Source organism: Electrona antarctica, assembly GCF_951216825.1.
Source record: "Electrona antarctica genome assembly, chromosome: 13".
Classification (NCBI taxonomy): Eukaryota; Metazoa; Chordata; class Actinopteri; order Myctophiformes; family Myctophidae; genus Electrona; species Electrona antarctica.
The window spans coordinates 9,259,664-9,287,304 of NC_136794.1; the positions used below are offsets into that span (position 1 = coordinate 9,259,664).

The 27,641-nt window shown below is 42.2% G+C and overlaps 1 protein-coding gene across 6 annotated transcripts; it reads right to left on the reverse strand.

Annotated features, from left to right (window-relative positions):
- Nucleotides 1-1,247: 1,247 nt before the first annotated feature.
- LOC306935861 (uncharacterized protein) lies at nucleotides 1,248-25,663 on the reverse strand. Of its 6 annotated transcripts, none has more exons than XM_079519148.1 (23): nucleotides 25,502-25,663; nucleotides 23,344-23,436; nucleotides 22,308-22,373; nucleotides 21,145-21,221; nucleotides 18,128-18,415; nucleotides 16,887-17,089; nucleotides 15,993-16,105; nucleotides 14,909-15,233; nucleotides 13,782-13,906; nucleotides 12,205-12,345; nucleotides 12,076-12,109; nucleotides 10,052-10,279; nucleotides 8,961-9,361; nucleotides 8,618-8,745; nucleotides 7,207-7,323; nucleotides 6,665-6,781; nucleotides 5,855-5,950; nucleotides 5,515-5,735; nucleotides 5,320-5,372; nucleotides 4,664-4,707; nucleotides 3,624-3,692; nucleotides 2,907-3,057; nucleotides 1,248-2,781 (listed from the first exon to the last, which is right to left on the reverse strand). In XM_079519148.1, exons 2-23 carry the CDS (start codon nucleotides 23,398-23,400, stop codon nucleotides 2,653-2,655), a joined length of 3,183 nt encoding a protein of 1,060 aa, XP_079375274.1. In that variant the 5' UTR covers nucleotides 23,401-23,436; nucleotides 25,502-25,663; the 3' UTR covers nucleotides 1,248-2,652. The 6 variants fall into 6 exon arrangements, with proteins under 6 accessions (XP_079375274.1, XP_079375276.1, XP_079375275.1 ...); XM_079519150.1 differs by having other exon boundaries at nucleotides 14,909-15,230; nucleotides 21,145-21,224; XM_079519149.1 differs by having other exon boundaries at nucleotides 5,855-5,947; nucleotides 21,145-21,224.
- Between the last annotated feature and the right edge of the window lie 1,978 nt (nucleotides 25,664-27,641).

Here is a 27,641-nt window from a genome sequence, read left to right on the forward strand (position 1 = left end):
TTTTTGAGTGGTGTAAACCACTCCTACAACTGGCTTTGTTAGTTTACGTGTCTGTTCGTACCAAAAAATTAGCATGGTTGCTATGGTCACCCAGTTCACACGGGTGTGATTTAATTACGTCAGACCACAGTTGATCAGTCTATATAAGACCTTACACCACTCAGTTCACACGGGTGTGATTTTTATACATAACCTCCTATATAACAGAGCAGTTTATCGATCAACGTCATTTTCCTCACAAATTGAAACGGTCAAGAGTAACCATTGTATACAAAAAGGTAAGTAAATAAATTAGAACCCAGTAAATTATCATCCTGTCTCCATTCTGTGTTCACTATCAAAGGTAATTGTAAGGTCTTGATCATTCTACCGATACCTGCCTGCTTCAACAGATTACATTAGGAAAGAAGTAGATATGGGGAATATTGTAATATGGAAATATTTAAATATATTGTTATGTTGGATTCAAAAGTCGGCACTGTAAATCATGATCCTTTAGAGCAAACTTAGGGTCTATGGCTTTTAAAAATGCATCTTTACAGTGGCCTAAGAATATTTATTTTTACACTTTTAATGCCTATATTGATGGTATACAGTAAATAGACAGGAATTGGGGTGAGAGGCGGGGAGAGACATGCAGCAAAGGTTACCGGGACCGGGACTCATTGGAGCCTAGGTGCTGAGACCGATTGCGATATGGCAAAATGGTGCCATCTTTTAATCAGTGGCCCCGTTACAGAATTCAGCAAGTCTGGCATTTTATGAGGAGCTGGGACAGTTAGCCATGGTTCACATGATGCTCGTACTTCACGAGCGTCATGGCACAGCTGGAGCCTGTTTTACGCGATCGCTACATTTGCAAAGCAAACGTGTATATAAACATTCAGATTTCAAATATAATGTACTCATCACGTGAGTGTGGCACTCTGAAACACTGGGTGTGTTCGGTATAGGCACGCTGACCGCACTGCTAATACAAACTAATAGGCGAGTGCGCTCCCGGTGCGCAACCGTGAGTTTTCCGAACGGACGCCGTTTGAGAAAAGTAACCAGGGCGCTCGGATAAAAAGGCCTTTTAATTAAACAACGCAGAATGCAGCAATGCTAATCGCTGTACCAGCAAATCTCTAACACCCATGGCACACGTGGTGAGTACTTTATATTTGAAATCTGAATGTTTATGTACACGTGTACTCTCTGTAAATGTAGCAATCGCGTAAAACTGGCTTCAGTTGCGTCATGTTTCAGGGCTATGACACAGTAACACAAATATACAACAAAATAATATAGCGGTAGTATCCACCCACCATTGTTCAGGGATGAACAGGGGTGAATGATTGTCAAAAGACCAGAACAACATAAATGTAATTCACTCTACAAGTTTTAATGAATTTTGTCTGTGTAATGTACTGGATATAAAAAAAATCTGAACATTGGAAACAAATAAATACCCAAATAAAAACTAATAAAACTGAGCATGAATAGGAAACGGTGGCTGTGGCTTGCCATTTTAGACGATATGCAGCCACATACATTGTAAATACTAGTTGTGTTGTATTAGTAAAAAAATAGTCGCATTATGAACAATATACAGAGATGTATCATTGAATAAAATCTGTGAATGGAAAATGTATTAAAGATGTCACGAAATGGCTTTTTAACAACCTTTTTTGTGTCTCGGCCAGTCACATGTTGATGCATAGAGAGAGATGCCGTGATGAAGGATATTTGTTACCGCATTGCCTGTTTCTCACCTCATATTTTGGTGTACTGTTTATAAGTTTAACCCATTTAGGCCCGACCTCAAAATTTAAAAAAAATCTTCCAAATCCTCCAGTTTTCTGAAATAAATATTTTCAATTTTTTTCAAAAATAGCAGACCTACAAGTTCATAGCGCGCCACTCGGTGGCGCGCTATGAGCTTGTAGATCTGCTATTTTGCAATAGCTAAATTATAACAATGTTTAAAACACCAAAAGGTGTTCCCGCCCAAAATGGGTTAAAACTTGAAAGTTTGTAATGCGCCCGCTGTCATCTGGAATTATATCCACAACCGAGTGCCGCCAAACTCCAACTCTCCATGATGATAAACAGCTGGCGATGATTCGTGATTATTCATGAGGGATTGCTGATGCAATCATGTGTTTTCGTTTGACAGAAACTAATTGCATATTATGTGTGAAAATCATATATTCCACTTCATGACATCGTTAAGACCAACAATTGTATACTATCAAATACTGTAAAACTGTATGGGCATGTTTGTAGTACTACATTATGTTTAAACTTTAAAGGCAGTGGGGCACACAAGCATTTAAAAACGTAATATGGATGCGTCTGTTGACAGACAAATTGTTTGGCAATATTGTTAAAAACAATGTTTAAAACAAAACTGCGTTTGCATTGTCAAATTATATTTGACAGTGAGATGTCCCTTCATATTCACATACCGGTACTCAAGATGTCAAATATGACTCAAGTCAAACCACAGCTAGTCAAACTCTTCTAATTTCAAGAACGGTAATGCGTCATACAGCTTAAAAAACTAAAACAAAAAATGCAAAGGAAAGGAAATAATTTCCATTCACATTTGAATATCTATTGCTCAGTATGAGCAGTAATATTGGTGATTTCTACACAAACATGATAGGATTATGTTAGGTTCTGTCGACGGTTAAGATGAAGTACCAAGTCCCTGATCTCGTCTCGTTTCCGTCGCACCTGCTGCCGTGAAAACCAGCGTTGGAGGTATAGAGGAAGGTCAAAGTGAACCACAGGGTCCTAAAGGTAAAAGAGTGTTTTTACAGTGACGTGAGCACATGTGCAGCATGAATTCAACATGTTTGATCAAGCACAAGAAAACTGAAAAGAAAGCTTAGGAGATTTTTTTGTAGTAAGTACTTCACCTTTAAAAAGCTCTCGACATACTGCAGCAGGTAGAGGCCGCAGTCGCTGGTATTGTCCTGCAGGGGGACGCGGCAGTGTGAGCTCTTCATCTGCTCGGCACCAAAGTCCCTCACGGAGCCCCTTCGGACCTCCCATTCCGTCTGCAGGTACCTGACACACACACACACACATATGGATTATTAGTTAGTTAGTTTCATTTATTGTCCACGTATGGAAATGTGTCTTCGGTCTCAACAGTAAAAAACAGTTAAATGGTAAATGGTAAATGGTAAATGGTGCATTTATATAGCGCCTTTATCCAAGGCGCTTTACATAGATTGAGCATTACATTCACCCATTCACACACACATTCATACACCGATTGCGGTGGAAGCCATGCAAGGTACCAACCAGCACATCAGGAGCAATTTGGGGTTCAGTGTCTTGCCCAAGGACACTTCGACATGTAGACAGGAGGAGCCGGGATTCGAACCGCCGACCCATGGATCATTGGACGACCTGCTCTACCTCCTGAGCCACAGCCGCCCCAGTTACAAAAATAGCAACAACACTTACACAATATTTTTTTCATGGCAAAAAAGTGCAGGACAACAGTGGCAAATACATTGACAAACAACAAATCTTTACACTATATAGACCTACATACTACACCCATAGATGCTTGCATACATGCACATGTGCACACACACACACACTAGTAGAATATTCATACTTACTCCCGCACAAGTTTGAAGACTCGCTCATGGTGGGAAATTTTAAGGGAGTCCATAATGAGAATGCAGGGTCTGGAGAGACATGCAGTACAGTTATTTCACAAGACGTCCAGTGTGACACTCGGTTTTACTGGAGGAGTAACTCGGTGGAGAAGGGACCACGCCCAATCTCACGCCCTCACAAATAATAATTCTATGCCTCCGGTAGACATGATGATTTTGAAACCATTTGGCTATGGGATTAATAACTCAGAGTCAATTGAACGGAGAGGATTAAAACCACACCAGGGGACTTAAACTGCACAGAGTAATTTGGAACTCTCTGAGTAGAGTCGCTACTTGTTCGCTTGGAAAGGAGACGGCTTAGGTGGTTCAGGCATCTGGTTAGGATGCCTCTCGAGCGTCACCCTAGGGATGTCCTCGCTGGAAGAAGCCCCCAGGGCAGACCAAGGATGAGTTGGAGGGTTTATATCTTCAATATCTGCCGGGGACCGCCTTGCGATCCCAGAGAATGAAGTTACTAATGTTGCTCTGGAGAGGGAAGTCTGGAGCTCTCTGGTGGAGCTGTTGCCCCCGCGACCCGACTACATATAAGCGGTTGAAGATGGATGGATGGATGAAATAAATCTGGACTGTATATGTTGCTTTTTTTACCACTTATAGAGCTTCACCTAGAGATTATTTACATTATTTCCTACTGAATGTTTTACAGGTTACTGAAGAGGGACATGGAATTTTACACCGTATAATTCAGAGAATGATGCCAAAGAGTATAAGCTTTAACAACAGCACTGGCAAATATTCAAAACCAGAGAACCAACCCCCCAAAAAACGAATCACGTTTACACGTCTGCTCCGAGGCTGCAGTTAAAACTTTGGGGTAGACCCAACCGCAGTAAGCCTCACATTGAAATTCTGTCCGCAGCTGATATTAATTAGCATGGCATGCTACACAAAACTCAAACTCTCACCGGTCAAATTGGGAAGACATACTGAGCAAAGTGCACCCAGCCCTGTAGATTTATGCAGAACCTTGCACTCACCTCTTGCAAACTTTCTTTCTTTTGCAGGTCTTCTCTGTGCAGTTCTACAAATGAAATCGGAATAAATAATTGATGTGCCTCAGATTGAAGAGAAAGAAAGAAAGAAAGAAAGAAAGAAAGAAAGAAAGAAAATAAACTAAAACTTTCCTCTGTTTTTTATAACCATTACAGTATATATCTGTGTATGTGCTGTTTTGGTATGAAAACCCACATTTTTATTTATTTAACCAAGTGTCCTGTATCAAAACATAACTACATGTCTTTAACATTTGCAATAAACCAAACTGCCTGACAATTGGTTGATAATTCAGTGAGTTATGATTTTAATAGTGGAGAGAGGCCTCCCGCTTCAGTGGCAATACATGGGGCATACATGCATTAGGAGCCACAGCATGCCCCTGCCAATATGGCCGCCGTGTTGATGCATTGCTCCAATGAACAGCAGCGGGTAATGCGGTGAATTATACACCGTGTATATAATCTAATTAATTACATATATTATACACCAGCCCTGTTCTAGACGGCTGGCCTCTTTGGTACCACATCGAAAAGAAACCTAGAACTCTGCCAGGTCAAAATGTGCCTCGCTCTAGTGGCCACGAGAATAATAATAATTCAATTTGTGGACAGACAGTAAAGATTCCAGGAGATCCTACCAGTGGGCCGGGTGGTGGCTCTTTGGTAGCGTCTTCTTGATCTTCAGGAACACCTTTGGAAACAGTAATAATCACGCCATGAGCCCAACAGTGCTGCTTGATTGTGCAAAAAATGTATAATCCTAAACACAAACAACTGCATTGATCTCAGAGCAGACATGTGTTTGGTTAAGGCAGATAGCATTGAAGACATACCGGACTGAGTGTCTTGGTTTTCTGTGAGATCTGTGAGAGATCCGTGCAGTGCTGCCTCCGTGGCACCATTGGACTTTTTAGACTCGTGGGTCTCTTCTTCGGCGTGGGGCTCGGCAGACGTGGTGTCCTGCACTCCTTTAGGCGAGGCTGGGCTCAACTGGACTTCATAGCACGGCGCCTCCAAACCAGGGAAGCAAATAACTACCAAATACCAATGAGACCTGAATCAAGAATGAGAGAGGACTGTGAATTAAGTGTTTTAAGTGCAGTTCTGAGTGTGTTTGTGTTAATGTACTGTACTGTACTGTGCTATGGGCGTGCGTTCACGCATGGCACTCACTCCTGATTGACAGGCACGAACAGGAAGTCCTTGTTGAAGATGTCGACATGTCGTGTCCAGGTCTTCACTCGTTGGTGACGCCGCTGTCTCTGACTTCTGAGGGCAGGACAGGTGGAAAGCAAAAACATTAACCATCTAAAGACATTATGACAAAAAAAATTGAGTGGTGCAACCACTCCTATAGACAGCTATGTGTGTGTCCCTGGGTCCCTGGGTCTGTCCCTGCGCCCGAGCATGAAAATATAGCCTTTGTTCACCACCAAGTGTCACTGTTGCACAGCCTAACACACAGACACAGGGAGGAGGGCTTGTACAGTACAGTACAGTACAGTACAGTACAGTACAGTACAGTACAGTACAGTACAGTACAGTACAGTACAGTACAGTACAGTACAGTACAGTACAGTACAGTACAGTACAGTACAGTACAGTACAGTACAGTACTCACTTCAGACGGGTCTGATTTTCTATATATATATTTCTTGCGCTTCACTTGTTATATACCTGAATAGCAGACACAACAGTTGACAGGCTGTCAATCACGTGATATGCAGAATCAAACATCGTGTGTGTCATTGCGTCTTTAAACCCTATAGACTTGGTTGTATGTCAAATAGCGAATATAGCCGATCTACAAGCTCACAGCGGTTCACGTGTCGCAACATGATTTGAGCTTGTAGATCTGCTATTTTTGCTGAATATTCACCCATTATGCCAGGAAGAGGTTTGTGTGGTTAATAAGAACCCCTTCAAAATACACTCCTCTCTCTTATCAGCGAATGTGGGCAAGACAGATGGGCGACTACTCACGAGGCACTGGTGCCGTCCTCGCTGGCGTTGTCTCTGCGAGTCAGCTGCTTGTAGAAGAAACTGCTGAAGATGTGCGAGCGCTCGGCCACCTCGGCAGAGGCATTCTGGATCAGGTATCTGATTCAGAAACACACATCCACCACCTTTGAAATGGTTTCTAAAACCTGACTGACATGAGACTTCCTGCTGATGGAAAAAACTGTTCAATATATGCATTACTATTATTCTAATTTACTACCAATAATGTATCCTAATATCTCAAGACGGATTCAGAGCTACGCAGCTGAATCTGTTGGCAAATCCCGCTACAATGTGTAGAGTTAGGAATGTTTGGAACGTAAGCGAAGACACATGCGATCGGAAGTGGAGCGCACAAGGAGAGTGAACTGCCGACATCCAGTCTCTTGCACCCAGATTCCTCCGTTTTTTTTAACGATGGGTTCCCAGATCCCAGTATCCATATGCTCAGATCAATTGTGACGTTTGTTCCACAACCTGACGAAAGCCACGCTTCCAGTCTACGGAGAAATGACGCCACTCACTTGAGGTAGAAATCGATGATGACATCGTTGAGGAACTGTCCACTGTCGAGACACTGCAGGTCCTCCATCGTCACGGTGATTCCTCCTTTTGAAGGCGGAGGAGGGAACTGGATTAACCTGAGGAGGAGCGAAGGAAGAGAAACAAGCTCAACTACCATTAATGGAGGGGACATTCCTCCATATATGAAAATCACTGCCTATTGAATTAGCACTGCAGTGTTAAAAGGCCACACAAAAGGTTCACAGACTGAGGGGGAAAGACAAACATTATGAAGTCAGTTGTGACCCAACAAGGCTGAAGTTATAAGAATAAATTAATTTGTGGTGTAGATACATTTTCAGAATTTCAAGCATGAGCGGATTCACATTAACCTGACTCCGCCAGATGGGGCAGCAGAGAGTACACTGGGTTCCCCCCTCCTGCTCCCATCTGGGAACTCTCAGGCAGACTTGATGCCCGGCCACAAAACGGCCTGGCCAATCAGCAGCAGCTAGAGGCGGGATCAAGGCATACACAGTGCTGCCTTGATCCCACCTCTAGCTGGAACCCAGTGTACTCTCTGCTGCCCCATCTGGTGGAGTCAGGTTAGATTCACATGTCCTGCATATACAAAGGCTTACTGGGCGGCTGGGCTACATACAGTAGCATGCAAGTCTTTTTTTGTTTTTTTGTGTTATTGCCTCTGACTCATAAGCTATTATATTCATATTGTAACATCCTGGTCTGAGCCAGGTATTACCAGCTGTGGTAATAGCTGTCCCACGCTGTGAGTTTTACCATGTCACCAGCAGTGACAAGGAGAATGTCATCAATTATAATTTAATATAAAATAATATTTTCTTTTTCAGTGCAACTGGTACTGTAGATGTGTCATAATTAAGCTTTACAAATCCCACGATTTTGTAATGCAATGTTTCACCCGGTGCCAATTTCCTAAGCAGTAATCCTGGGCACTACTCTCTCTCTCTGCCAACCTGAGGAGAACCCCGAACTGAGCTTCCTTCAATGCGTGAGGAGTGAGCAGGCCTCTTCTTATCAGGGGGGAGTTTCCCCAGTAGGATGTAGCGTGTGGAAGGAACACGTTATTCCAACCAGTTCCTTTCCCCTCCATCAGACGAGGCAGTATAGAGGCCAGGATTTTGTGAGGGTACCAGCTACCCTATACATGTTGTGTACGTTGACAGGTAACTTTGTTTTGTTTGGTTGGGGGGGGTTGCACCAAAAAAAGCCAGTGATCTTCTATGACATTGCGATAAATGTCAAATGTTTTCATTAGAGGTAATTTAAAGTTTTCAACCACCTATACCACCTACTAAGCCCTACATAATCATAATAAATACTTTTGGGCTAGACATCTTTCATAGTGAATAGCTGAATGTGGGTAACGACGACAGCATTGTGGTTACATGCCTGCGGGACAGCCCCTGGTGTTTATATTTAGTCCAGCCGGAGTCAGGTTTGGAGAGGGACACAGAGTAGGACCCTCGGGTCCTCCGATGGCACACACTGTATATGGGTGTGGGCTCCGCACTGCTCTCCTGGGTGGAGGAAATTTGTGTCAGGAAAGATGGTGATGCTTCTGAAGCAACATTCACACTGTGATCACATTCTTACGAATGGTCTCACACACACACACACACACACACACACACACACACACACACACACACACACACACACACACACACACACACACACACACACACACGCACACACACGCACACCCACGCACACCCACGCACACCCCCCTCACCTCAGCAGACTGTTCCTTCTGTCCAATTTCCTCATCCACGTCTGGCTTGTCCCGAGACACCGCGTCTGGTTCTGGCACCGGTTCCATATTTAGCCCGGTATCGTCCCAGTCCAGGGACATGCCGCCTTCATCAGGCTCCATCATGTCCTCGGCTCCTATCAGGCAGAGCAAGTGGGGATCTAGACCTGTTCTTCTGACCAGCTCCAGACTGTCTTCCATCGAAAGGGAAGGTGTGACGATGTCCTCATACTTGTCTATATAACCCATGCTAGAGTCTGTGAGGCCCTTTTGCTGTGCCAGCCCGTTGAGACACAAAATGTCCAGGATGGAACGCATGTATGTGCCCTTCAAACTCACCAGAGGATCTTTCAGGCACATGAGGAGGAATGGACTGGCTTTGCCTGAAGAGAAAAATATACACACGGAAGACTGGTTAGAATGGGGTCTGATGTGCATTAAAAGTGCATTTGCACTGGTGAAAAAAAAAAGAAAAAAAGAAAGGTCTCACCAGTCCAAAAATGTGAAATTAAAAGTGTTTGATCTGTTTATTAATTATTTCTGTGAACATAACCATGTGATCCCTTTCTTTGTATCTTAGTTATGTACTCAACCTATTGGTTTTATACCTGTATATATGTTGTGTGTATCTTAGTTATGTACTCAACTTATTGGTTTTATACCTGTATATATGTTGTGTGTATCTTAGTTATGTACTCAACTTATTGGTTTTATACCTGTATATATGTTGTGTGTATCTTAGTTATGTACTCAACTTATTGGTTTTATACCTGTATATATGTTGTGTGTATCTTAGTTATGTACTCAACTTATTGGTTTTATACCTGTATATATGTTGTGTGTATCTTAGTTATGTACTCAACTTATTGGTTTTATACCTGTATATATGTTGTTTGTATGTCTGGTCTCGTGGGGAAAGATGGTGGGTGGGTTGGGAGGATTGGGAAAGGAGTTGTGGGAGAAAAAGAGTTGTATTTTCTTTCTGTGAAACTTGTATATGATGTCATACTCTTTGAATAAAATGTATAAAAAATAAAGTGTTTGATCTGTGTAACCGTTATGGCAAGTCTTACCGGCGGAAAAGGTTTCCAGCGGTTTTACGGACAGCTTTCGCATGTCACTCTCTATGGTTCTGGCCAGAGTGTCTGACACATACAGCAAGAGGAAAGCCGCAGGAGATAGCCCTTCAACGTCTTCATATGCCAGGCCCATGGAGAACATATCCCGCATCTCCCACACACTGTACTGCAGTAGCTCCTCGTGCTCCAGGGTCAGCATTACCTCGACCTCACCACTCACATCTGTGGACAATAGGCACATTTAGCCTAGGCTAACTAGGCTAACATTTAGCCTAGGCTAACTACCCAGGCTGCAAACAATGATTTTTCTCTCTGTGACCTGAAGAGTCTCGCCGTCGTCTAAAGCCTAGCTCAACTTCAGGGGTCCACTCAAAATTCCGGCATCCCATTATTCCGACCGTTAGGTTAACGTGAGGTTAGGGATAGGGTTAGTTATAATGGGGCCAGTCCGACCGACGGGACGTCAGAATAATGACATGGCACTGTAAACGGTCTCAAATCAATTCACGCATTTTTACCACTAGATGAACGCAAGTTGTCAGACATAACTGAAGCTCAATCATTACATTTTCAAAATGTTTGCATTTTCAATTAAAAAAATTAAATCTAATTATGAAGCCTAGGATTACTGTACTTTCAAGCAGAGGACTGCAATTGTACAACTGCTGTCATCCAGCAACCTGACGCTTATTTGGTTGAGTTTTTTTTCCTCTCTTTTCTAGTAATGTAGGACTTTTGGACAGGCTTACAGCTACAGCATACGTCTTGCCTAAAAGACGGTTGGCGTGCTAATAAGAACAGCATTACATCATTGCGGAGAAAATGAACAAACGCACTGCCTTGTCGAAGTTCATTTTGCAGTTCCTGCGCCTCCAAGAATTTATAAGTAGCCAAACATCACCACAGAGACACCAATGTGAACATTGTGTGTGATTGGTCAGAAACTCAAGGTGCTTGCCATTTATTTTTGTTTTATTTCCACTATCAGATCCAAGCGTCAAAATCAAAGTTCTTCAGCACTGTGTATACCGTATATAATGGGGTCAACATTCAGTACTCAAAGCGGTTTGTACTCAGAGACACATTTTTAAGTATACTGTAGCCTTTATAAGTTTAGCATAAAGACATTCAATGGGTTCCCGTAAGGAGGAAAAAGTATGCATCTTTAAAACAAACATGCAGTAATCCTGGCCTCTAAACTGCCTCCCCCTGGCCAGCCGGGGCACCTGGAGGGGAAAGGAACTGGTTGGAATAACGTGTTCCTGCCACACACCACGTCCAACCGGGGAAACTCCCCCCCGTCAGGTGAAAAGAAGCGGTTTGGACTCCTCATGCATAGAAGGAAGCATGAGGTCAGTCCGTTGCTCTCCCCAGGTTGGCAGAGGGAGTGTAGAGCCCAGGATTACTCAATTAACACTGGTTGAAAAAAATGTGTTACAAACAAAAAAAAAACTAAGTGGGCCTGCTTTGGATATTCAGCTCATAACACTTATTTTAATGCGCTCATTGTAAAAAGTAATCAAAAGGTACTGGTATGTGAATTCAGTGAAAGTCAGTACAAGATGTTAGTACAAGATGTTACAAGGTAGGGGATTACATGTAGCTTAGTTCCATACACAGATAACCATGCATTTCATATTTACACAGTACATCATATGTCACACACTAAGCTCCTTAAAGAAAGATTTCAGGGGCTCAAAATGGAACAGGTGAACTAAGGCCCTGAGGGTCTAATCCGAGCGCATGCATTGCACACGCACTTCCTTGTTGACATAGCTGTTGGTACCGTTTCAGTGAGGGGATGGTTTGCAGACAGTGAGCTTTACAACAGAATGAGCTGAGGACTTGAGGAGTTATCTAGGGTCAGAGTTTAAAAAGCCCCACACTGAAGGTTACAGACAGGTCACTTGCTAAATCAAGCATACTCTTGACAGCTTAGGCACGTTCAAAAACATCTCCTAGACTAGAGGGAACTTGTGCGAGTTAGTCAGTTCTGATTGAAATAATATTAACATTACCTTTTAAAGGTATGAGGATTCTTTGGTCTGATGCCTGTGTAGGGGATAAAACAACGTGTTACACACCACCACCACCACAGGTGACACTTTTGAGTACAACTGCACAGGACTGCCATGTCTGGGGGTTACCATGATGTCTCCATTAGCCTCCGCGCGACAACCTCCACAGTGGAAGGCAGAGAAGGGCAGTAGGGAGTAAGGACTGGGCATGTGGGGCTCTGTGAGGACTGGCACCACCACATTAGGGTCTTCGATCACCACACGCACGACCTGCAAAACACAAACACACACACACACACACACACACACACACACACACACACACACACACACACACACACACACACACACACACACACACACACACACACACACACACACACACACACACACACACACACACACACACACACACACACACACACACACACACACACACACACACACAATTTCAATTCAATGGGCTTTATTGGCATGAGAAAACATACGTTTACATAAACATACGTTTACATTGCCAAAGCAGAAAGCACAATACAACAATACAGCAATACAATCAAAACAAAACTTATGTACATTTGAAAGTCAGAATCTTCAATAGATCAATTTCTATGTACCAAGATCACTGGATGCAGGTATAGTGCAGGAATATACACAATGATTAGTCTTTAGGGTGGTTGTGTTCCGTTTGATATCCTTCTCCTATCACAGCAACTCACAAATCTTGCTGCTGTGTTTGCACATTGTTGTACTTCGCCCAGCAGATATGGGAGTTTTTTTGTCATTGGTCATGTTTTCAAAATCTCCGTGTGTGGTTGTAATCTGTGGGAAGTATGTGTCTCTGATGTCTTGGTACAATGGACAGATGGTTAGGAAGTGTAGCTCGGTTTCCACTTTGTGTGCAGTGGGTGAATAGTCTGTCTTCTCTCGCACACACACACATACACACACACACACACCGCACAAGAAACAGGGTCAGGCCAAGTATGCCAAACTGAACTTTGGTTTTAAATGCCAGGTTAGTGGAGTAGACAAATCTGCTGACACACATATGATCCGTTTTAGCAGCGATATGGATCAAATCAAATATCACAATATTTTTTAACCAAATATCAATATTGCAAAGATATAATTTTGTTAAAATGTAGCCTAATGTTATCAAAACCACTAGGAAATTGAAACAAAGGATAAGCAAGCATAAAAGCTCTATACGTAGAAATGATATTAAAGTTGTTTCACTGCATTTGTAGACAGTGTGCAGGTGTTTGTTCTTTTTCATTGTCGGGCACTTTACCCTCTCCTACGCACCTGTCGCCTGTAGGTGTGCTTTTGCTTGGTTAAAATGTACCCCCAAAAATATAGCCAACAAGCTCACAACACATCACAACGCATTGCACTGTGATGCATTCTTAGCTTGTATCTGCTTATTTTTTATATGTTTAAAGTAGGAATGTCTTTTGATTAAAATACTGTCACAACATAACAGTATTGATCATGATATCCAAAATCCCAGACTCATCACAATATTGATATAACAATATATTGTACAGCCCTACTCTGGTGACAATTAGATGTTTCACCTATTTAAAAGGATCCTTATCCAAACACAGACAAAGTGTAGCTCATAATAATTATGAACTACACATTGTCTGTGTTAGGACGGACAATACAGGTGGAAAAAGGAGCACACAAGTTGATCTTCCTCCCACCTCGTCCATGTCAGAGTGTAGTTCCTGTGTTGACATATCTTCCTGTGTGAGCTGTGTCCGAGTCTCTTTGGCTCTGACCATATCTGGGTCTGCACCGCCCTCCTCATCGTCACTGGACAGCACAACTGAAAAAAGGATAAATAAAGCACACTTTAAGTTTGTTGCATGGCTCTCACACTCTAGCACTATATTGCTCCTTCTCAAGATAACATACTGACACACACACACACACACACGCGTGCGTGTGCATGCATTCGCACACAGACATCCTCGTATATGTCACTGCATGATTGAGGATTAACGGGAACTTCGAATGAGAGCCAAGGACAGTAAGCCTTGACGGGCACATGGTGGAGCTGAAGGCAGGAAGCAAGTCTGAACCCTGTGCACTGCATGCCCACACACTCTTGCTCACTTTAGAATTACACGCATGCCTTTATGGGACCATTTGGTTCCACTGATGCACTCTCAGAGTTAAATTAACACTGAGTTTTTTTTGTATCTATAACGAACAATGTTGTGGTTGCTGCCATTTGTGTTTATAAGTGATGTCAGAATAAGAATAAACTTCCTTGTCACGTCACACGATTACTGGGTGTAAAATAAATATTTTTTTGTGCAAGCTCAACATTTGCAAGGAAGGGTCAGAATAGGGAAAGAGTGAATAGAGAAGAAAAGAACACAGAACAAGTCCAATAACAGGAAGGCACAGTTGAATCAAATACACAAAGTTCAAAGTGCATGATAAAAAAATAAAATAAACGGATAAATAGCACTACAGAATGCACAAATGCTTCTTGTGCAGATGGAAAAACATAACCAGCATATAAATGTCAATAATGTAATCACGTGCATGATTAACCCATTTTGACCTGAGATCAGATTCTAAAAATGTCTTCTAAATCCTGACAGTTTTCTGAAAAAGCTATGTTTCTATGTCAGTGGTTCTTCGATTTTTCAAAAATAGCAGACCTACAAGCTCGTAGCGCGCCACTCAGTGGCGCGCTACGAGCTTGTAGATCTGCTATTTTTCAATAGCTAAAGCATGACATAATGCTAACACCAAAAGGGGTTCCCGCCCAAAATGGGTTAAAGTGACATGTCAACAGATTTATATACACACTCACTAGGTTCAGAGTGACCACTTCTGACCACATCATCATCATGGCTGGGAGAGGGGCAAAACCCGAGGCTTCCTCCAGGACTGCCGACTGAATGTAGACTGCCTTCCTCCGCTGCCTCTTCTACGGTGATCTGCACGAACCCGCTTTCCGGAGTCTCAGACTGGCCGCCGTCGCCTCCCCCGCTGTCTTCCGGACAGAGACGTTTGTTGGCCGGTCCTTCGGCTCCGCTCGCCTCCCCGGAGGAGAGACGTAACACACTCTCCCTGCTGCGTCGTCTGGGGGTGTTTCTGCCGTTGCAGTTGAGCTTCAGAGACTCCCGTTTCCTCTTCTTTTGAGACGACGCCGCAGGATGAAGCGGGGAGGGATTTAAAAGACACATCGTGAGAACAAGCTGGACAGGGTTGTAAGACTAGGGGTGACAAAAGTAAGCAGCGTTACTACTAGGGCATTCACTTCTAGTCATTTTTACTAGTTGACTAGTTGCCTAGTTTACTAGTCGACTAGTTGTTTAACCACCTATTATGTAAAAAAAACGAGAAAAAAAACTAGAAAAATTAGTGGATTTACTAGTCGACTAGTAAACTAGTCGACTAGTTGCTTAATGCCCTAGTTACTACTAATATGGACAAATGCTAGACGTTACAGTTTTGTTTAACCCATTTAGGCCTGACCTCAAAATTTAAAATAATTATTCTAAATCCTCCAAGTTTTCTGAAATAAATATTTTCACGATTTTTCAAAAAATAGCAGACCTACAAGTTCATAGCGCGCCACCGAGTGGCGCGCTATGAACTTGTAGATCTGCTATTTTTCAATAGCTAAATTATAACCACCACCACTGTTCTGATTACATTAAAAAGATAACTTTGCTTTACTTAGAATGTATGCATATACTGTAGTCGTGTGTCGTAATACTATGACAATAATATTTTCTTTTCATCCCCATATATCGCCCTGCTTACAGAATCACAATATATCTCAACATCTCATCTCAACAAAAATAGATAAGTCAAATTGCAATACTGTACCATTTTAAATCGGAACTGTAGCTACCATTGTTTCCCCCGTTTCCATGCATAGAACCCACCTTGCCATGGAATTCCTCGTCTCCAGGGTCTTTCCACTTGGTGCTGTGTACTGCGGCCGGCACATGTCCAACTGGGTCTTGTACTGGCCCCGAATTCACCATCAGCCCACAGTCTGCAGAAGCACACACACCATCATTAATCTACTGCACAAACAACGAACACTGTGGTGGAAAAACAAAATGCCCAAAAGTTCAGATGAGGCCATATGGTGTCCATGGGGGGGGGGGGCAGAATAAATTCAGCGCATTTAGTTTTTACAGCACTATAAAGTGCAGCATTTCTTTTGTTTATTTACCCTGGGAGTGAGGCCAGGAGGGTCACTATACCTCTCCCAAGTAGGAGAGCTCCTTGAATGAGGGGCAGGGAGGAACCATATAAGAAGGATGGTGGAGATGGGGTTTCATCTCCAGGACTTTTAATGATGTCACCAAAAGGACAACAATGTAATCAGAACTGTGTGCATGGCATTGCCAAGCCAATTTTTAGGGGGGCAGTTCTGGTTCACTCAATGTCTGGCATTATGTGGAAGGTTTTACAACAAATGCATGACTTTTTAAATCACTTGGGAACCAATGCATGACTTTTTAAATCACTTGGGAACCAGGCAATCACTTGGGAACCAGGCAATCACTTGGGAACGACCGACAGTGAGGCCTTGAGGCTAGTGAGATGCTCCCAACCAGAGTGAGCAGCTGATGGCCTGAGTCTGAGTTGACAAGCTGTGGTCGATGAGCTAAACGAGCGTTTCCTAGGATACACACATCATCACGCACTCCCTCCGTCTCCGGGTTTTGGCTGGGAAATGGTATACAAACCACTCAATTGAGCCCGTTAGTGGGCTATGGGCAGGCATACAGATAAATGAAGGAAAGACAGCTGTCGTTGTCCAATACCTGTGTTTTCATCCTCTCCAATGTCTTCATCTAATATCACGTCAAACTCTTCTTCGGTATCTCTCTTTTCGTCGTCTGATGAATGATCTCCAGCTGGTGTGTACATGCGATCTTCAAAACTGTCTTCGTCTATCACCACCTCCACTTCTTCAGCAGCTCCTTCGCCGTCGCTCTCTTCTGCTGAGCCAGTCTCAACGTTTAACCTCAAAAGAAAACAAGAATTAACCTAATGATCAGTCACATTATTACAACACCCTGATTGGCCATGCCAAACGTAGTAAGTTCAGTGAGTCGAACTTTATATAGTGAGAGGGTACTTCATTATAAGGAAACTGGTTATGGAAAAGAAAGATTTAACAGATAAACAAATCACACAAAGCGAGGAGTCGACCTAGCATTTCTAGAGCTGCGAACCCCTACTGTGTGGTATTCTTCCAAATAAAATCACTCAACTTTTCTGCCTGGAAAAAGTGGAGAGCCCCACGGCATTGTTGGCCAAGCCAAACGCCATTAAAAGGTCGTTTCTTGCAAAACATCTAAAACAAACAGCAGAAATACCCTTAATAAAAGTGTACCTCCTAGGGTTTTTTATGGCTATTTTTAGTCATTATTCTCTGGTCTGAGGAGTGAAAACCCACCACGCTGTCTTAACCCATTTTGGGCGGGAACCCCTTTTGGTGTTAGCATTATGTTATGCTTTAGCTATTGAAAAATAGCAGATCTACAAGCTCATAGCGCGCCACCGAGTGGCGCGCTACGAGCTTGTAGGTCTGCTATTTTTGAAAAATAAGAATGACTGACATAGAAACATAACTTTTTCAGAAAAATGTCAGGATGTAGAAGACATTTTTAGAATCTGATCTCAGGTCAAAATGGGTTAAACTCAAAAAGATTAAAGAGACACGGTTCCACTCAAAATACATTTTCAGAGACGAAATGAACCGACATGTTTTTTGGGTGACTGTGGATCATTTTCCAGCTCATTATTCGCAGTCTGGTGTTTAATGACTAGAGTCCTATCGACTGATCCACGGCCAACTACCTGGGAGTCACCTTGTGATTTTAGCAAGGCATTGTGGGTCGTCGGGAGAGATTTGAGCCAAATTCCAATACCCAAAATCTCGGCCACTCGCTCACTCACACTCGGTCACTCAAGCATGGTGGTGTTACGGTGAAACTGGTGACCTGCCGACATTGGAATTTGGCTTTCACCACTGTTTGAAGTTCAGAAAGCTGTTTACCTTCGGGAGCATAGAGGGAGCCTCTCCGGGTCGCGTTTGGGAGTGGAGAGAGGTTCCTGGTCGAGTCTTCTTGAGCTCTTTCGTACTGAGCCCAAGGTCCTGGCCTCAATCGCACCCGACCTGTCTCTGCAGCTCTGAGACGCCCTCTTCCCGTTACTGACACTTTGAGCACTGCTCATCGTTGTCTGCCCGCCGTTTTCACTTCCCCAGCTGCACAACCGGCTGTCCAGATAAGCTCTGCCCGTCTCCGTCTTCAAAACATCTGTGAGGAGGACCAGACAGGGCTTCCTGCAGTGGATAAGGAGAGAGACAGAGTGGGTCGAAAGCTTCCTGGTATGGTGGTGTCCCCGTCGCCTCATTGCGTCCCTTGAAGATATTCCGACTCCTATCACTCCCTGCCATTTCTGATGATGCTATGTGTTAACTCCTAGTGTCCAATAGCGAGACGGTGACTGTCAGGGCAGGGAGGGGGGTATAGAGGAGTGGAGTGGGGCAGATAAGTAATGTGGTCTGTGTGTGGACATGATAAGCTTGGTGTGGAGCTGTGAGACTAGTAAACAATGTCCTTAAAATAGGGCAGTGTGGACCGCTAAGCAGAAAATAAAGTTTTAAACCAATTAAGTTATTATAACATTGCCCGTTGGAAAATCTGGGAAATAAGGACAACTGTATTTTCTTGTATATATTTTTTTGTTTGAAAGGACCCGACACCTTTTAAAATAGGTGGAGTTGATTCTACTCTTTTTAAAGTGATATAGAGACCAGGTGCCACGGAGACCGTGACCTGATCTCTATATCACTTTAAAATTAATTTGTCTTCTATTTGGATTTTGGTTTTAACCATTTACGGTGTACTACACTAGAGAAGAGGTGGAGTTTTCAAACACAAAATATTGAAATGCTAGTTTTCCCAGCTGCTAATTTTATAAAATGAAACAAAGAAATATTAGACAGTTCAATGTCTCACCAGTTGAAAAAACGACTAGGTGTAAAGATAAATACAAGAGGTTGAACCAAATTGCCCTTGACCACTGTCCATACAGTTTGGCCTTGAGGAGGGCAAATAACAGTGTTTGGAACATTCATTGAACAACCACTTTATCTATTATTATGTCTTCAGTTGGGAAAAAAACACTTGAGATAATAACTCAATATTAACCCTGACAGTGAAAATGTAGGCCTACTTGATATGATTACAAGAAAAAACTACATTATAGTGGTTAGGAATTCTGAAAAGTTCATTATTAGAGTTCAACTTAACTTACCAAACCAACCACTGAAGTGAAAAAGGTTAAGTCTACATTGGACACTTAAAAGCAGTACTCAAGGAGTTATATTAGTTTATTCTGAGCTCTGAAATGTTATCATGAACATTACCTGTATGCCACATATGTGAGAAAATAAATACTATGGTAGAGTGCTCCATCTTGTGATGGTTAAAGAGACTGCACTAAGTTGTGCCAGTAAACACTACAATGGAATGACTGATAGTTCAAATAAATCATTAATTTCTGAGAATCCACTACATCTTGTGATGGTTAAAGAAATTATTTTTGGATGATTGGGCGAGTGAGTCATTCATAATGATGTACACAGGCTTACTTACTTACTAACAAATTAAACGTGTACTTCACCCCCAAAATGTCACTTTAGTATTCTCATCATTTACTGGCTTGAACACAAGGTATAACATTCCTTTATGGTGAAAAAAGGGCATCCGTATATCAGTACGTCAAAAACCTATTTATAAACAACGCTCACATGCAGACTACCTTCTTACTGTATGTGGACCTGCCCTTTTGCTTCGACTTTTTGCAACTCATGTCAAACTTCATGTACAGTACATACTCTGCTGCTATGTGGACCTAGCCTGGTTAATAAACCAGACCGAATCAGCCGTTGGCAAAAAAAAGTTGCCTACCAGCGGATTACGGTCTGGCGAGGCTCAGTAGCACGCCTCTTTCCTACAGCAGAGAACAGGTCGGACCAATCGGGACACGGTATGCAATATAGGCGGGCTTTGGTACAGTGACGTTCAATGCTTGAGACCTTTGACTGACAGTAGCTCTGACCAATTGCGTCGAAGAGAAAATGTTCCCCGGGAAATGAAATCCAAGTGGAGCCAGCCCAGACTGATATACCGCGACAGTGTTAGCCTGGCTTATTAGCCAGGCTAATGTGGACCAACAGATGCGTTGCCACTCTTTTGCACATTATGTCTAACCTCATGTGGTACAGACCTACCGTTTCTTTCTTTTTTTAGAGCCTCCTATGCACAGCTTTGTGTGCATGTCCGTTTGTAGCACGTACTGTAATGATTTAATTGGCTGAGCACGGAAAGTGATGTATGATGATAAGCGCACCCCTCACTTGTTTTGATATTTTTGGGGTCTTTTTGCCTATTATTTATAGTGGAAAGTGGAGACAGACAGGAAACGAGGGCAGAGAGACGGGGAGTGTCATATACAGCAAAGTTCGTCAGGAACGGGACACGAACATTAGGAGTGTAGGTGGCCGGACCAGACCAATACCTACTGTTTTTCTATCCTATGTGTATATATATATACACATGTATGCAAGCACCTGACGAAGCCAGACGGCGAAACGTGTCGTGCAATAAAAATGAAGCATAAGTAAATCATCTTGTCCTGAGTCTTTGGAGTGTGCGGTCCCTTCCTTTCCCTGGGGAAGTTCTCTTTGGCCTGCATTTACACCTTGCCTACCAGCACCTCCCCCACCTGGATGTGCATGAGAAGCTATCTGTTTATATGTTTTTTCTTTTTTTTTTAAGATTTTCTTTTAAGTTTTTCCTCACCATAACCTGGTGAAAGACGTTTCTTGGGGATTCTGAGAGGACTTCACATCTACAAATCAAAAGGGGATTACTACATAATGCTTTTCATGTGGCCAATTGTATACTCCCGCAAAGTTTGGATGGGGAGACAGACAGGGGAAGGGGCCCTCCGTGTTCCGCAGGCATTACTATGCCCTAGTAGTCTAAAGCTTTCATTTCTTACCTTGTAATTCCCATCATAGCATCGCGTTTGAGATCATTCGTGATCATTCTTGATCGGGCGATCTTGGTCCTGTGAATCTGCTGGAAAGGGGAACAGCTGTATGAGCGTGGAGCTGTTGCAATAACCGCAATCATGCAAAACTGTGTCAACCGCAGGGGATGGCAAGCCACCACCATTACAGCCATTCGCTTTTTTATTTTTCATAAGACTAGGCTCCTCAGGTTTTACAATTCAATGAGTGTGTATTGAATGCCATTTCTTCATGAAATAAATGGTGTGTAATTTTATTCCAGTCAAAATTTATTGTGAATAAATCAAGTTAAAAGGATCCTAGTTTTGTTTCTTCTTGGGGTCCATGAAAAAAAAAAGAAATGAGCGAGGCGATGCTACGAAGATATAGTATTTTTAGTTATGTCTTAAAGTTCAGTGTGATTATGGATGCAGTTTCAGTTAGTGAATTAAGATTTTTTATTTGGTTTTCCATCATATACTTAGATTTATTATGTCTGACATATATAGGGAGAATTTTTAAATGGAGCTGCAGCTATGTTTTACTCCCCTAAATTAAACTTTGCCAGTTTGGCTTTCACCCCATGAGAAAAGGCAGCGCCAGCCAATCTAGCTACAGTAATACAATAGCCTAACAATAAGGCTTATTTATATAACACTAACATCTGGACTAATTTGCAAAAACTAAAAGAATGGTGTAAACCACAATAAATCACTCCAGGGGAAGTTCCTTCACTGGAACAGCCCCTTCTACAGCACTGCCAAGTTCCTTCACTGGAACAGCCCCTTCTACAGCACTGCCAAGTTATGACAAAACAAATCAGACCAGGCTGAAGTGAGTGGTGCTGTACTGAACTGTACAAGCCCTTCTCCCTGGCCTGTGTGTGTGTGTGTGTGTGTGTGTGTGTGTGTGTGTGTGTGTGTGTGTGTGTGTGTGTGTGTGTGTGTGTGTGTGTGTGTGTGTTAGACTGCGCAACAGTGACACTTGGGGGTTAACAAACGCTATTTCCGAACTCGGACGGACATACAGACAGACGCAGAGACAGACACAGCCAGGGACACACATAGCTGTCTATAGGAGTGGCTATAGCACCACTCAAAAATGTCACCAGATCAGAACACAAGCATAAGAAGAGTAGCCATGCAATGATGACCTGTTTCTCCATCTCACCACACCCTGGTGAAAGATGAATCTTGGGGATTCTGACATCGACTCCCATCTACAAAATCACAAGGAGGATTACTGCAGAATGCTTTTGTGGAATACACATCAATGTATACCCCTGCACAGTTTGGATCTGTGATCTGCAGACCTTTACTATGCTGGGAGAAAAAGAGGGAATAACCAGGTGCTCACCGGAGATATAAAAATCACACCCGTGTGAACTGAGTGGTGCAAGGTCTTATATAGCCTGATCAGCTGTGGTCTGACGTAATGTCAGTGACCATAGTAACCATGCTCATTCTTTTGAGGGACAGGTACACAAACACACACACACGGGTACTAACAAAGCCAGTTGTTGGAGTGGTTTGCACCACTCAAAAAGGTGATGATGGTAAATAGGTGCTCACACAGATCAAACGGGATCAAGCAAGGCATAGAAAAAAGAGAGACGATCCGGCCATCCGGGCACTCAAAGTTAAAGGAGGAAAGCCTTTATTAAATTAAAAATCACACCCGTGTGAACTGAGTGGTGTACGGTCTTATATAGCCTGTCTGACGTAATGAAATCATGTCTGACGTAATGAAATCACACCCGGGTGAACAGGGTGAACATAGCAACCATGCTCATTTTTTCTGCACAGACGTCTGATGTAATGAAATCACACCCGGGTGAACAGGGTGAACATAGCAACCATGCTCATTTTTTCTGCACAACAAAGCCAGTTGTAGGAGTGGTTTACACCACTCAAAAAGTCAATAGCCAACATGTTTCGACCATTACTGGTCTTCATCAGGGCAAGAATGCCGGGCTTGATACAGTGGACGTGTGTAAAGCACGGGTGGCCGCGGCCGCGCCCCCCCATACAAGCTACAGGAGCAAAAATAGGCCATGCACTGACCTGTAGATAGTAACTATTCTATGTTCTAATCGTATGTATACTACATACATACATACATACAGCATGCAACAACGTATATTGATGAAGCTGCTGCTGGAAGACTAGGATACAGCATGCCATACATACCATCGATTTGTCTTTGTCAACAGCAAGCGAGAAGGATTTTCTGTGCGATGACATCATAGTTCCACAGTTGGGCAGGGCACAGCAAGGAAAACTCTGCAAGATGATCACGTAACGGTCACATTCCATATTTCAACAAACATTACGATACATTTCCAATCTATAAATGTTTTGAGTGTTTGTGCAAACACAAACATTGTCCCAACACAAACATTGAATGCCATTTTTGACAATGAATGATCAGTTTGGAGTGTTTGTGTAAACACAAACATTGAAGACAAAAGTGAGGACGCAAATTGTGATTGGCTGGAATGAGATGATGATGATGTATGATGATAAGAGTGCCCCTCACTGCATATGGGTGTGGTTTTTGAGTGGTGTAAACCACTCCTACAACTGGCTTTTGTGTGCAGAAAAAAATGAGCATGGTTGCTATGTTCAAAATAATTTCTGACGTAATTAAATCACACCCGGGTGAACTGGATGACCGTAGCAACCATGCTCATTTTTTCTGCACAAAAAAAGCCAGTTGTGAAATCACATCCGGGTGTGATTTCATTACGTCAGACATTACGTCAGACCACAGCTGATCATGCTATATAAAACCTTACACCACTCAGTTCACACGGGTGTGATTTTTTGTTATATTACTGTGAACAGTATTATAATATGTTTTAGAATCGATTAAATACATGTCTGATTAACCACCGATTCACCACAACAACAACAAAACACAATGTGGCGTGTTGTGAGCCTGTAAACAGGCGAAATGAAATCGAATACCGGTAGTTTAACTGTTGAACCCAAGTCAAACCAGCAGAATTGCTCTAGTCTTAATGGAAGCTTAGAAGAAGATGGAAGCACCCATAGGCCTGACTCACACCTTCACAACAGATTGATGTATAGCTGATGCATGAGACTTATTGACTGATGCAAGCTCACAATGCATTTCCAATGGGAGTCACATGGTTTGACACAACATTTTTGTTGCATGAGGGGGAGGGGGGCAGTCGAAACACAGCCGAAAGCCGTACAACACAAATGTTGTGTCAAACCATGTGACTTCCATTGGAAATGCATTGCGAGCTTGCATCAGTAAACAAGTCTCATACATCTAGCATGCATCAATGTTGTATGCTAGATGCGAAGGTGTGAGTCAGGCCATATACATATGGAAGCACCCCTATGTAACTCAAAACAAGTTCTAAAATGCTTGATCACTGTTGTGTTGGTCTACTCTAAAACACAACATGACATCTTGAGTTAAACAAAGAAGCAAACGATCGTGACAATCATACTGGCAGCATAGGTGTTGTGGTAGCAGACATTACATTATGCTTAGCGCATTTCGGGATCCTTGTTTACCTTCCCCCCCCACAAATACAGGAAAGGTAAACAAGGGCCCCGAGAGGAGCCAAATTGTGCTTAAAGGCCAACTAGCCAACAAAGATGTTGGCAGCAGCCCAGAAAGGTTAGAGATGCAGCAATGTTGCTGTAACGTTACGTCTATGCTGAAAAGTGCACCCTGTGTTCAAGCAGTTTTGATTGATTGAAGTATTTATTAACCGTTTGCAGAATTACAGTACATTTTAAGCACAGCTCAATACAAAAACTGTTAACTGTGCGTGGACGACACCATACAGCATTACACTTGTTTACAAGAGGGTCCACCGTTTTCAATTCATCATAACATTTAGAGACGTACAAATATACACTTCTAAGTGAGCAAATGGACCAAATCTGTTCATTTTGGGCTATTCTGAATGTGGGGGGAACCAAGCTATGCTAATCATAAGCTTGGTATTTAATTACAGCTCAATTCAACTCTCCTAAATGATTTCAGTATCCAAAACTGTGTAGCATAGTTTGCTCTTTGCATTGTGTTCGTGTGCATAAATGGCTGACCTGATAGCTAGCTAGAATGCTAAGCTAGTCGGTAGCATTGAGGACAATGTTTTGATGTTTATTTTGTTAATATACATTGTTGTCAACATCAAAACAGTCCGGTTATAAGCCGCCTGCATCAGGCAAACCACAATGACGGTTCATTGTTTTTCTTTAAATATTTATAACAAGACAGACACAGTGCTGTACCAGATTTAGCATTAGCTAAAAGAAGCTGCATACATTGTCCAACAAGCTAAAACAAAAGCTAACTTACTGATTGACCAAACGCGATCTCCAAATGCTAGCAATAAGTAATCTTCGGTTCACATGACAGTTCCCCCCGTTAAATCTGAGTACGATAAAGTTAAAACCATAATAAAACGCACGCTGTATTAATAACGCGTTTGTATTATTTATAAACTGGCGCTTCCGGGTTTGTTCGTAAGGAACTTCCGGTGACCAAGCTTAGGTTGTGGAGTGTGGACTAGAACTTTTTCCAAACAAAATATATATATTTTACAGGATTTTTCGTTTTGTTTTATTTTTCTGAAAGAGGGCATGTTCAGCTGTCAGAAAAACCATTATTTCAATATCCATTTAGTATAGGGGGGACATGTAATGAAGTATATGGTAGTACATTGCGAATTACTGTGTAATAATTGTAATATATAATATCAACCATATTTTCAGAATTATGAAAATATAACAATTTCCTCTACTTTAGTGTAACAGGGTAGACATGCTTGTTTGTTTGTTTGTTTGATTGATTGATTGATTGATTGATTGATGTAAACAGATTGGAGAATTACAGTACATTTTTTCAAGCACAACTCAATAGGCTACAAAACTGTTAACTGTGGATGACACCATAAAGCATTAGGCCTACACTTGTTTACAATATAGGTCCACCATGTTCAATTCAGCATAACATTTAGAGACGTACAAATATACACTTATAGCCAAGAACAGGAAATCATCATAGAGGAGGTAAAAAGGGGAAGAAAAAAAAACATATAGGCCTACAGTGGGGGGGAAAGTGGGTGGGTGGGGGATTCAGATTTTACGGGGCCAGTTTCTGTTATGGTTTACCACATCAGTAACATAACCTAAAATATTGATAAAAAAAGGCAAATTAAACAGTGATACTTGTACTTCTTCTGGTATAGGGATTTCTATCAAAAATATTTGCTACTTTCTGTGAAGTCATGTAGCTAGATAAATAGCCAGGGGATATTTACATATCCCCATATCCCTTTGCATCAGCATAGGGGTGGACAGTCAAGTCAGGGACAAACATTGATTTAAAGATTTTAAGCATTAAAAGTACATTTATCACAAATGAATAACATTTGGTGAGAAACATTAAAACTATAGGCCTACTAAGAATTCAAAATGTTGATTCCGTTTGAATCAAAGGGATTCTTTTATAGTTATTTCACCATGCCTGAGGTACAAATCATTGTGTTCTATGGTAGAGAGGCTTTGATAAGCTTTTTGGAATTAGTGTTTTTGCTTATTTTACACAAGATATGCTGTATTATTACAGTATAGTATTACCGGCGAATACTATAAGACCAATTTGTGGGATATGGCTGACTGTGGTCTTGACATAAGCCCTGATACATACATACATACATCCATACACATTTATGCAATCCTACATTTAGTTTTGAAACATTAGACACATATGATAACTGTTTTTAACAGGTTTTTTTTATTGGTTGACACTGACAGTGTAGCTGCAGCACAGACATCAAGCTTACTCAGGCCCTAGTGTGAGGGGTTTATGAGCATGCCTTCAAACACTGCAGCAGCAGGTAAATGTACAGTACATTTGTGGTCAGGAGGATCTGGACAATGTTGACCATGTCCACATGATATGGGCTAGTGCTGCCACTTGATAATCCTTAAAGCGTCCGTCCGTTGGCCGAAACATCTGGCCACTTAACACGGCAGCCGATACTGTGTTAAAGGACGACTTCACCACTTTTCAACCTATCTTCATATAATTGGCCCTCACTAATGTTCATGATAAAATTCCACCATTTCTTCCTACTCAGTCTGTGTCTCATATGAGGGCTGTCGGCAGTAGAAACCCATCTTCCAGTGACATCATCGATGGGGATGGGATCCAAGCTAATAGAAACTGTGCAGGCTTTCAATTCCTGAAACGTTGCAATGCAATGACCATCATTCTCATGATAATTAAATCTAAATATATAGCTATTTAAAAACTATAGCACACCTATGAGATACAGGCCGAGTAGAAAAAAATTGTGCTATTATGAACATTACTGAGGACCAATTATATGAAGGTAAGTTAAAAAGTGGTGAAGTGGTCCTTTAATTAATTAATATATTGAATTTTCTTTTTCCGGGGTTGGGTTGAAAAGTGGTGAAGTCAGATGGATGGG

Bases quoted from the DNA above. Each gene is read 5' to 3' on its own strand.
- LOC306935861 (XM_079519147.1), bottom strand. From the start codon at position 23,400: ATGATGTCATCGCACAGAAAATCCTTCTCGCTTGCTGTTGACAAAGAC. The intron at 15,234-15,992 runs GTGGGTTCTATG...TCGTCTCAAAAG, and splicing joins ACGAGGAATTCCATGGCAAG to AAGAGGAAACGGGAGTCTCT. The intron at 2,782-2,906 runs GTGAAGTACTTA...TTTTACCTTTAG, and splicing joins ATGTCGAGAGCTTTTTAAAG to GACCCTGTGGTTCACTTTGA.